General features: G+C 39.2%; 1 protein-coding gene across 1 annotated transcript in view; it reads right to left on the reverse strand.

The window, feature by feature from the left end:
• The window catches only part of LOC124788576 (agrin-like), a 293248-nt gene that overhangs the window by 159509 nt on the left and 121294 nt on the right, over nucleotides 1-12445 (reverse strand). The window contains exon 10 of the mRNA XM_047255847.1: nucleotides 2759-2875. Within this exon, the coding sequence (XP_047111803.1) occupies nucleotides 2759-2875 (117 nt within the window). The remainder of the gene's footprint in view (nucleotides 1-2758; nucleotides 2876-12445) is intronic.

Raw genomic sequence — 12445 nt, forward strand, 5'->3', positions numbered from 1 at the left:
CCAGTAACATTTGTTTTATTTTTTTAAAAAATTAATAGTTTTCACATAAAAGATTTGAAGGCATTACTTCTCAGCAAAACTTCATAAAATAATGTTGGGAAAGAAAGGACAGAATGTAAGTGCTTCTTCTCCATGAAGGAGCTGTGCAATGCCACCTGAGATAGTCTATTAAAGGCACCTCTGCAGTTTCCTGAAAATCCTTCTAATGGTCACCCAAACAACAGCAGACTTCCTGAAATTGTGTTGATGTTTAGGAGCTCACAATGAAATATTTTCTAGTTCTCTTTACCAGTAAATCATTTATATTTTGTTGTTGTCAACTAAAAGGCTCTGATGATCTGTGCAGTTCACCTGCGTTTAGCTTTTACAGTACTGCACTCATGTTTCTGATACACACGTGCCAGTTTATACTCTGTCAGGATTAGGCTGCTTTCACTATTGGCCTGAAAAGTCTTTAACTGAAGTCATCAACTACTGTCCCCAGAGCAGCATCTACAAAGATGGCAGAGAATTACGAGAGACTGGTGCTGGAGAACAATTCTGTGACAGTGCTGAAATTGCTAGTTTGTACTGTGCATTACATTCATAATAGACAGAGCTTCTGATAACAATAGGTATACTCTAGAGATCAGTTTATGAGGAAGGTGCTAACAGAACATAATGCAACATAACATTCATTAAACTCTCAATCTAGGAAAACTGAATGGGAAGGTGTGATGAGGTTGTAGAGCACTTCCTGATTTATGGCATCATGAGGTCATAGACAGGGGAAACGTCATTCTCCTATTATCCATGTGCATGACCAAGCAATTACAAGTTAACCAATCATGAGACAAAGAGTGGTATTGCAGGCAACCAGTGTAGGGTCACTATACTCTGTGAGTAAAATTATCAGGGTCTAATGTGCCGGAAATAAATATGTTATAATCAGACACTTCCTAAGCAACTTCACACTTAGGAGTATAGTGAAACATTCTATTTCCACCAGGAAAGTGTCATTTGATAGTTGCTTTATTGCTTCTGAACATAGAAATCCCATTTCCCTGCTTAACAATTACAAACACATTCAGGAGAGAAGAACTATATCAGCAAAGAAATTTTTTATTACCAGTTTCCCACAGGACTAGCTGTTCAAGCTCTCTTTGTTGCTTGGACGTTAATATTCCCTGGCAATCTGACCACAACTGTGATCCAGTTGGTTAAGCCATGATCTGTGCTTCCTAAAATGCACAGTATTTCTGTGTAATGCCACACAGATTTCACTTCTTCACTGCTTATGTTGTCCTTTCATGTGGAGAGCAACTCTTCCTCCTTTCCCATACTCTATCAGTTACTTTTAGTTTCTAAACCACTACATGAAATAATATTTTATTTTCTTTATAAATTAGCTAATGAGACAATTTTTGTGAAAACAGTGAATATTAAAACATTTCTTAAATAAAAGTTTATTGTGCTGTAAAATAACACACAGTGCCTCTTTGATCCAGTTTAAGTAACTACACTGAAGCACCAAAGAAACCGGTTTAGGCATGTGTATTCAAATACATAGATATGTAAATAGGAAGAATACGGCACTGCAGTTGGCAATGCCTATATTAAACAACAAGTATCTGGTGCACTTGTTAGATTGATTACTGCTGCTACAGTGGCATGTTATCAAGATTTAAGTGAGCTTGAATGTGGCGTTATATTCGGCACATGAGTTATGGGACACAGCATCTCTGAGGTAGCGATGGAGTGGGTATTTTCCCGTATGACCATTTCACGAGTGTACCGTGAATATCTGGAATCTGGTAAAATATCAAATCTCTGACATCATTGCAGCCGGAAAAAGATCCTGCAAGAACAGGAACAACAATGACTGAAGAGAATTGTTCAACATGACAGAAGTCCAGCCCTTCTGCAAATTGCTATAGATTTCAAAGGTGGGCCATCAACAAGTGTCCAGGTCTAAACCATTCAATGAAATATCATCAATATTGGCTTTTGGAGCCAAAGGTCCACTTGTTTACCCTTGATGACTGCATGACACAAAGCTTTACACCTTGCCTGGCCTGTCAACACTGACATTGGACTGTTAATGACTGAACACATGTTGCCTGGTCAGACAAATCTCATTTCAAATTGTATCAAGCAGGTGGACATGTATGGGTATGGAGACAACCTCATGAATCCATGGGCCCTGCATTTCAATAGGGGACTGTTCAAGCTGGTGGAAGCTCTGTAATGGTATGCAACATGTGCAGTTGGCTGATACGTCTAGATACAATTCTGAGAGGTGACATATGTAAGCATCTTATCTGATCACCTGCATCCATTCATGTCCATTATGCATTCCAACGGACTTAGGTAATTCCAGCAGGACAATGCAACACCCCACATGTTCATAATTGCTACAGAGTGGCTTCAGTAACACTCTTCTGGGCTTAAACACTTCCGCTGTTCACCAAACTCCCCAGACATGAACATTATTGAGCATATCTGTGATGCCTTGCAATGTATTGTTCAGAAGAGATCTCCACGCCCTCACACTCTCATGGATTTATGGACAGCCCTGCAGGATTCATGGTGTCAATTCCCTCCAGCACTACTTCAAGTCCATGCCATGTTGTGTTGAGGCACTTCTGCGTGCTCACGGGAATCCTACACTGTACTAGGCAGATGTACCAGTTTCTTTGGCTCTTCAGTGTATATTACACATTGTCATTTAATCAGTATATTAACATCATATATTTCATCATAACTAAATCACACTCACCCAGTTTGTTGCATCCACAAAGTGAGGGGCAACCAGCATTTCCCTCTCCTTGGATAGGAGTTTTTCCATCAGGACAACAACCAAGAAATGTTGCTTGACATGGACTGGCCTCAACAGCTGACAGAAATTTTATTAAGATATACTGCATGTATTTTGTAAACAATAATGAAAGTCAATTGCATTTACACACATTCCATGTATGAATTATCTACAAAAAAAAACCTTAGTTCATTATTTGTTTCATACTGGTAATGTCCTTTTATCACAGGGTATGAGACAAAGCTCTGTAAAGAACTGCCCCCATTCTGTCCCCCCCCTTTTCCAACCTCCCAAAACCCATAAGCGCGGAATAATATGGAGCTATTAAGTAAGTCAAACCGATGATTAAAAAATACTATAATTCTATGCTTGTTACTACCATCATTTAAATGTAATTTTCAGTTTTATTTCTTTTCATTCTTACATTTTTGCAAAAACTTATTACTTGTACAAAATCCAGCACACACATATATCTATACTCTGCAAAACTCTGTGAAGTGTATGGCAGAGTCTATATCCTGTTGTACAACATATTATGGTTTCTTCTCAGTCCAATTGTTTATGGAGTGAGAGAAGAATGCTTGTTTAATTGCCTCTGTGTGTACTTAAATTAGTCTAGTCTTTTCAGTCCTTGTGTGAGGGATATGTGGGCACTGTAATACATTCCTAGATTTCTCACTTAGTAGTGTTTCTTGGAACCTCATAAAGATGAGTGATGCGGATAAGGAGGAGGCATGCAGTGGGGAGAGGGAGGGATATCAGGGTAGGAGTGGGTGAAGATGCCTGTGCTGCATTTTGGTACTTGCAGGGACATGGTGGGGACAGGCTAGAACTGCTAGGTAGATATGTAATAGGGAGAGTTCCCACCTGATGACAGTGGGGAGGATCCAGTTGGCACAGTCTGTGACACGGTCATTATATTGAAGCACATCTATTTGGGTGGCATGTTCACAAACTGTATGGTCTAGCTGTCTCTTGGCCACAGTTTGGCAGCAACCATTCATACCCAAAGATAGCTTGTTAGTTGTTATGCCCACATAGAATGCAGCGCAGTGATTGCAGCTAATTGTCAGCATGCATCTACAAGTGTCTGCCAGTGCAGCTGTTTCTGTATCTCAGTGATGCTGTCCCAGGGTCTAAGAAACCCAGCAACCATTCTTGCTGGTATTCTTTGTATATCCTGTTAGACCGGTATAGGCCACACATGTGTGAGGAGTATTCTAGGATGAGTGGCATGAGTGTTCTATAAGAAATCTCCTTTGTGGACAGACTGAATTTTCCTTGTCTCTTGTCAATAAACTGAAGACTGCACCTTCTTTACTTATGATTAAGTCTAGTTGACTGATTCCAATTGTGTCTCATTGCTACTGTAACCAAAGGTTACTACATTTCTGCAGTGTTTGAAGTGCACAATTTTCCATTTCTGAACATTTTGTTTGATATGATTGTTCTTTCATTAATAAGCATTTGTGCTCAGAACATATTTTAAGATTCTATAACGTATGGATGTCAAAGATACTGGAGGTAGTTACAACAGTGTAGAAAGAATACATTGCTACTCACAGCATACAGGAGGCACAGACAGGCACAATAAAAAAGAATACTAGAAATATTTAAGCTTTTGGATGAAGACCTTTCTCAGAAGCAGAGCTCTCACACATTCACACAAAAAACAACACAAACATACATGGCTACTGTCTCTGGGTGCTAAAACTCAACTGCGAGTGTGTCTGACATGGGCAGTGATCAACTGTGTGGGTGATGTGGATAAGGAGGTGTGCAGTGGGAGGGTGAAGGATAAGATGGGGGGATGGGGGGATGAGATACTATTGCTGCCTGTGGGAGCATGAAGGGGCATGGTGGGGACAAGTTAGGGCTGCTACGCAGATATGTTATAGGGTGAATTCCCACCTACGCAGTTCAGAAAAGCTGGTGTTGGTGAGAAGAATTCAGATACTACGAACTGTGAAACAGCCATTATACTGAAGCACATCTATCTGGGTGGCATGTTCATAAACTGTATGGTCCAGCTGCTTCTTGGCCACAGTTGACAGTGGCCATTCATGCACACAGACAGCTTGCTAGTAGTTAGGCCCACAGAGAATGCTGCACAGTCATTGCAGCTAAATGAATCTTAACTGTGCAGGTTGGTACTCTAGCTACAACATGTCCTTCATTCTGACAACCACCCTATCCTCAGCTTTTGTTAGTCCCTGTCCTCCACCCGCCTAGTCCCTTACCAGCTCCCACTACAATACACACATGCCTTCTAGCACACCAATGCACCTACAAGTCATTTCCTCTTCTCTGCTTCTCTCCCCTTCCTCCTTCCCCTCAGCAACCAATGCTGTACCTAGCAGCCCTGTTCTGTCCCACCTCACCCCTGCATGCTCCCACAGGCAGCACTAGCATCTTCTCTCACACCTACTCTGCTATCCCTCCCCCTCCTTGCCACATGCCTCTTTCTTATACCCACCAATTGCCCCAACAGACTGTTGCTCATGTCAGACACTGTTTCAGTCAGACCTTAGCACCCAGGGACATAAGTCATAATGGTGAGAGTTCTGTTTCTGAGGACGCACTTTGTCTGATAGCTTAAATATTTCTAGTATTATTTTTCATTATGCCAGGCTGCACCTCAATGCCTCTTCTATGTGGTGAATGCAATTTATTCTTTACATATAATTGTTATCCCATCCTGGACTTTCCATTGGATGGTAATTATGTGGATCACAGCTACTACCATTCTTCTACACAGGTGTGACCTGCAGTTTCTTCAACTACTGGTCACGTTATTTGTTGGCATGATCTACCATATATTACGTTTAAAAGAGGGGTAGCTCAATCACAAATTCTGTAGAGATAGGGATTCTATTAGGCACAGGGCCTGGTTCAGTTTCAGCGATATCCACTGTTTCTGTCGATACTAATATCTTTATGTCATCCTTGCAATGGTATGAGAATTAACTTGCAGCAGACTCCTGTATCTAGTTTAGTGGCATATGAAAATGAAATTCAGCATCTCTACTTTTGCTTTGTGAACTTCAGTTTCAGTACCTGTATCATCAGCAAGTGCCTGGACACCAACTTTTTGCCACTGACACCCAGTACACGTACATTCTGCTACAGGAGGCATTAAAAGCATCATGAACTCCCATTTGACGGCATGTTTCCTTTAGCATCTCTCTATCTATAATTGGAAGCTTTGTTTTACATCTATTGTGCGGTATTTGCAGTTTCTTTAGAGGGACTGCATATGATGGAGCAATGACAACCCCCCCTCCTCCTTCGCCCTCCAACTCAAAAAAGTCACAAACTGTTCTGCTAGTTACATATCTATTGACTGAAAAATAGTAATGACAAAGACAGCCTGTTTTACTCATGTGTTGTTAAAGTAAATAACTGTAAAGGTATCTCTGCGTGATCAAGAACAGAAAACTGTATTCCACTTCCGTAAAGCGGTCAAAATCTCTTAATGCACTTAGTATCAGAAGATGAGATAATTAAGATATTGCAACATGGTAGGAATGCTCTATTAGTGAGAATCAGTGAGTTAGAGCAAAAACTAAATAAACATGTAACCAGTGAAAAGTCACGTATGAGGCATTTTCAGAAAGTAAGTACCATTCTGTTCTACCACCACCGCAGCACTAGCATTGCTGCTCCACAGATTGCACTTATCTCTCTGGTTCATTGTCTTTACACAGACACCACTACAGCAGGATTGTGTTGTATTTATATTTGTAGTGATCGTTCAAAATATTTAAGACAATCTCTGAGCCTGTCAACTTTGAAGTACACTGTAGTAAAGTTTTTGAATGCAAAGAATGCTAAGCCAGCTGAAATTCATCATCAAGTTTTAGGATTTATGGTGAAAATGTAATGACTGATGGAGTGGTGAGGAAGTGGGTGAGACAGTTCAATGATGGATGAATCAACGTTTATGATGAAACACGGACTGGGCAGCCTTCTGCTGTTTGGTTTGGTTGAGAGAGTGAATGAGAAAATTCATGAAAACAGATGGCTGACAATAAACATGCTTTGTGATGAGTTCCCACAAATTTAAAAAACTGTTTTGCATGCAATTGTCACAAATTGCTTAAATATTTGCAAATTGTATTCCTGCTGGGTTCTGAAAATGCTTACAGATTTTCACAAAATGAAGTGTGGCAGTGCTTTGACATTTCTTAACCAATAAACTGATGATGGAGATGAATTCTCAAACAGAATTGTGACTGGTAATGAAACTTGGGTTTGTGATGTCACTCCAGAATCAAAACAACAGTCAGTGATGTTGGGGCATTCATGAACCCCCAAAACAAGAATTAAAAACAACACTGGCAAGACAAACAAATCATGTGCAGTGTGTTCTGGGACAGACAGAGCATTCTGCTCTTTGTGTTTCTTCGCAGAGGTGAAGCCACCAGTGTGGTACGATACTTTGGAACATTGTGAAAACTTTGGCACGCAGTCAAAAACAAAAGGCATGGAGTGCACAGTTGAGGCAGTGTATTGCTTTATGATAATGCATGTCCTCAGTCTGATGGTGTCACTCAAAATCTTATTCAGCAATTTTGGTGGGAGCAGTTCGATCACCCACCGTACCACTCTGATCTTGCACTTTCTGACTATCACTTATTCTTGAGCTTGAAGTGTCATTTTGGAAGTAGCGCTTTGACAGCTATGCCAACACAAAAATGATGTTCAACAGTGGCTGTCTTCACTGGTGGCAGCTTTCTATGACAAGGGCATACAAAAGTTGGTTTCCCACTATGACAAATGTCTGAACAATGGTGACAGCCATGTACAAAAATAGTTTAAGAAATACTCTTTCCTGTAAAAACAAATTTCATGTTGAAAAAAAATGTTCTATGAGTTTTTTCCCAAAAAAGTACTTGCTTTTGGGATAGGCCTGGTACATTAGGAAGGGTATCCAATTCATGTAATTTAAAATCACCACTGATGACAAACTTGCGTTATATATACCCAGTTCTCTTGTGCCAGCTAGCAAAATGGCAGTGCAACATGTAAGTGTAATTAAAGACATTGATTATATGCCAACCAGTGAAAATGAAATAGCACAAGAAACTGTGGTTAAAGATGCCTGCAGTGTTCTGGAAGATAAAGCATCTAATTATAGGAAAAGTTGCAAGTCAAGAAATACAGCACTGAAACAGGAGATCTAATAGTGAGTGACAATCATGTCAGGAGTGTAGAAACATACCGGAGAAAAAAAGTGAATCAAATAAGGCATTCAAAGTTTTATTTAGCCAAATGCTGCTCTCATGGAAGTTTTTCATGAAGACTCACATAAAAATAATTTTAAAAACAATGATAACGTCTTACCAAGTGGTCTCCATCTGAGTAAATAGATATATGTAATTTTACATCCAACAACTAAAAGATGTGACAAAGGACATATGAACAAAAAAGTCAATATGGTTAACCATTATGTAGTGAAAACAGTGAGTTGTTCAGAATCATGCATCAAAAGCAGAATATCCACAAATTTTGAAATGGGAAGACTACCATGTGATAAATTCACACGCCACTGTTTTCACTTTAACAGAAAAGGGAAAGAACCAGTATACAAAACATTCTCTTCATTAATTAAAATTAGCTACTGCACAAAGCAGGTGAATTCATCTTTAAACCAAAAAGTCTGCCTGGAGACATCAGAATTTTTATCTTATTTTATTTTGTTTCATTTTGATATACAGAGAGAGAGAGAGAGAGAGAGAGAGAGAGAGAGAGAGAGAGAGAGAGAGAGAGAGAGGATGGAAGCCAGTGAAGTACCCATACCTAAACTGAAACAAATGCTGCTCAACAAGTGGGTTATCATTAGAAACACCACAAAACAAGAAAGGCAGACTCCAGATAAGGTTATAGTGGTATTCCTGTATTATGTTTTACTGAGCACCAGTTGAATAAAGGCTTGTTAGAACTGATACACCTTCATCAGTTCAAATTGGTGGACAAATATTGCAGAGAAATACTCATTCATGATGGTAGCTGTATATATGGCTGAGAAAATATAAAATTTGGTAATATAACCAAATCTGACAGCTTATCGGGAGAAAGAGACATCAGACTTCAACAGCAGAACTCCCAAATCAAAATACTGTGATCATCTCTGTATATACATCACAAGATGGTGATGAAATGTCTATCATAATTATATGGAGGAACTGTTAGAAAATTTCATCACCTTCAAGAAAAATATTTTCATATGCGGAGTTTTCAATACTGATTTCTCCAAACCCAACAGATTTAAAGATTTACTGAAATCCTTTAATTAAAACCAACTGTAACTAATCCAACTTATATAACTATTACTTCTGAACATGCAGTGACCAGGCTTTTATAAATACAGATAAATATACCTACGACACACAAATTATTAACACTGGTTTTAGTGATCAACATGCACAGATTCTAACAACACCTATTTTTTTGAAGCGGCTTTCCCCAAATAAACATCAACAAGTGAATCACAGCAGGAATAAAAATCTCATGCCAGAGTCAGAGCAGATTATATGAACAGTCAAAGCAAATTAAAAATCCTGTTTTTATTAACTGTTTAAACAATATAAACAAATACTTAGACAACTAATACCAAATTAAATGCAACAGAAAATGACAAACAAATAGAAAATTCCAGGAACAAGATGAAAACATCCTGGAAAATCTTCAAAACAGAAATGAGTGCAATGTCATCACACAACCACAGAGCAATAAATGAAAACCAGATTGAAAAACTCATACAAGAACAGCATCTGTGTCTCCTATAACACCTGAAGAATTATCTATAATGATAAAAACATTACCCAATAAATACGCAACAGGTGCTGATGAAAACCCTGATAATTCCATTAAACCATTTTCCTAGTGTATTTTATGTACAGTGGTCACTTTCTCTGAAATGGCTTTATTTTCATGGCTACAAGGAAACTCTGTGACATAGTCTTTGAACAAAAAATGAGTACTTTTACTTCTTTCAATCACCATGATGTCTTTCCTGTAAGACATCACTTATACCATCATGGCTCCAAATATTTTTATTAACTCAAAACTGTAACATTAGAATTTCACTCTTTGTGTTTAAAAATTACTTTCTGCCCAAGAGTAGAACAACCAACATCTTCACTAAAACTATGGTTTTTCTCTGAGCATAGAAAAAAAGACCCATTAATGCTTGTCGTATCCACTCTGCCAGTGCCTGCTACCACCATTTCAGTTTCAGCAGCATAATTCCTATGCCTATAATATTGGTTGAGAGCTCCCCTGCCTCCCTTACAGAATTTTCATGATACATATAAATGATCAATACAAACACTGGTTACAGACTTGTTTTTGGAAAGTGGCAAAGGAAAGTCTAAGTGTGAGATTAGTCATATTTTACATAATTTTTTGTGCAAAGGTTGCTCAGTTTTCTGCAATGACATTGTCATTTGCTATAAGTGTATGCATGTACTCTCTGAAAACCCTAGTAGCTTCTCATCAGAAACATTATGATAGCTGATAAGATAAATGAAGATGAGTTTATGACATCTGGACATGATAAGACGTGGAGAGAAACATAGATAGCCAAGGATATGTGTTGAGTTTGAGGATTTTTTTTCTGAAATACAGCTTGGCTTCTGCCACTGGCTCCCCTATTAACTCACTTCAAATGTCAGAAAACAGGAAGGGAATAACACCTCTAAGTGTAATATGCTTGACAAAACACTAGAATGTGTAGACATCTACATCTATGTGATTATTCTGCTATTCACAATTAAGTGCCTGGCAGAGAGTTCAATGAACCACCTTCAAGCTGTCTCTCTACCGTTCCACTCTCGAATGGTGCACGGGAAAAATGAGTACTTACATTTTTCTGTGTGATCCCTGATTTCACTTATTTTACCATGATGATCATTTATCCCTATGTAGGTGGGTGCCAACAGAATGTTTATGCAATTGGAGGAGAAAATTGGTGACTGAAATTTCATGAGAGGAAAAACGCCTTTGTTTTAATGATTGCCACTCCATTTCACATATCATGTCTGTGGCACTATCTCCCCTATATTGTGATAATACAAAACGAGCCGCCCTTCTTTGAACTTTTTCAGTGTCATCTGTCAGTCCCATCTGATGCAGATCCTACACCACACAGCATTACTCCAGAATAGGGTGGACAAGTGCAGTATAAGCAGTCTCTTTAGTGGATCTGTTGCATCTTCTAAGTGTTTTGCCAATGAATTGCAGTCTTTGGTTTGCTCTACCCACAACATTATCTATGTGATCATTCTAATTTAAGTTATTTGTAATTGTAATACCTAAGTATTTAGTTGAATTTACAGCCTTCAGATTTGTGTGACTTATTGCGTAATCAAAATTTAATGGATTTCTTTTAGTACTCATGTGAATAACTTCACACTTTTTTTTATTCAGGGTCAATTGCCACTTTTTGCACCATACAGATATCTTATCTAAATCATTTTGCAATTCATTGTGGTCATCTGATGACTTTACAAGACAGCAAATGACAGCATCATCTGCAAATAATCTAAGAGGGCTACTCAGATTGTCTCCTATGTTGTTAATATAGGTCAGGAACAATAGAGGGCCTATAACACTTCCTTGGGGAATGCTGGATATTACCTCTGTTTTACTCAATGACTTTCCATCTACTACTAAGAACTGTGACCTTTCTGACAGGAAATTATGAATCCCATTGCACAACTGAGGTGATATTCCAGCCTCCGTAGTGTAGCAGTAGCGTAACCACCTACCACGCAGGGGCCCAGGTTCGATTCCCGGTAGGGAACTGGGTGTTGTGTGTCCTTCATCATCATTTTCACCATCATTGACTCACAAGTTGCCAATGTGGCGTCACCTAAAAAGGACTTGAACTCCCCCGAAAGGGGTCTCCCAGCTAACAATGCCATATGCTCATTTCCATTTTGGTTAGAAGATTCTTATGAGGAACGATGTCGAAAGCCTTCTGGAATGTTGAGAACTGTTTTTCTTTATTTGTGCATTAAGAAGACATTACACTACTGGCCATTAAAATTGCTACACCAAGAAGAAATGCAGATGATAAAACAGGTATTCATTGGAGAAATATATTATACCAGAAATGACATGTGATTACATTTTCACGCAATTTGGGTGCATAGATCCTGAGAAACAGTACCCAGAACAACCACCTCTGGCCTTAATAATGGCCTTGATAGGCCTGGGCATTGAGTCAAACAGAGCTTGGATGGTGTGTACAGGTACAGCTGCCCATGCAGCTTCAACATGATACCACAGTTCATCAACAGTAGTAACTGGCGTATTGTGACGAGCCAGTTGCTCAGCCACCATTGACCAGACATTTTCAATTGGTGAGAGATCTGGAGAATGTGCTGGCCGGGGCAGCAGTCGAATGTTTTCTGTATCCAGAAAGGCCCGTACAGGACCTGCAACATGCGGTCGTGCATTATCCTGCTGAAATGTAGGGTTTTACAGGGATCGAATGAAGGGTAGATCCACGGGTCGTAACACATCTGAAATGTAATGTCCACTGTTAAAAGTGCCGTCAATGCGAACAAGAGGTGACTGAGACGTGTAACCAATGGCACCCCATAGCATAACGCCGGGTGATACGCCAGTATGGCGATG

This window comes from Schistocerca piceifrons, chromosome 3 (genome assembly GCF_021461385.2).
Source record: "Schistocerca piceifrons isolate TAMUIC-IGC-003096 chromosome 3, iqSchPice1.1, whole genome shotgun sequence".
Classification (NCBI taxonomy): domain Eukaryota; kingdom Metazoa; phylum Arthropoda; class Insecta; order Orthoptera; family Acrididae; genus Schistocerca; species Schistocerca piceifrons.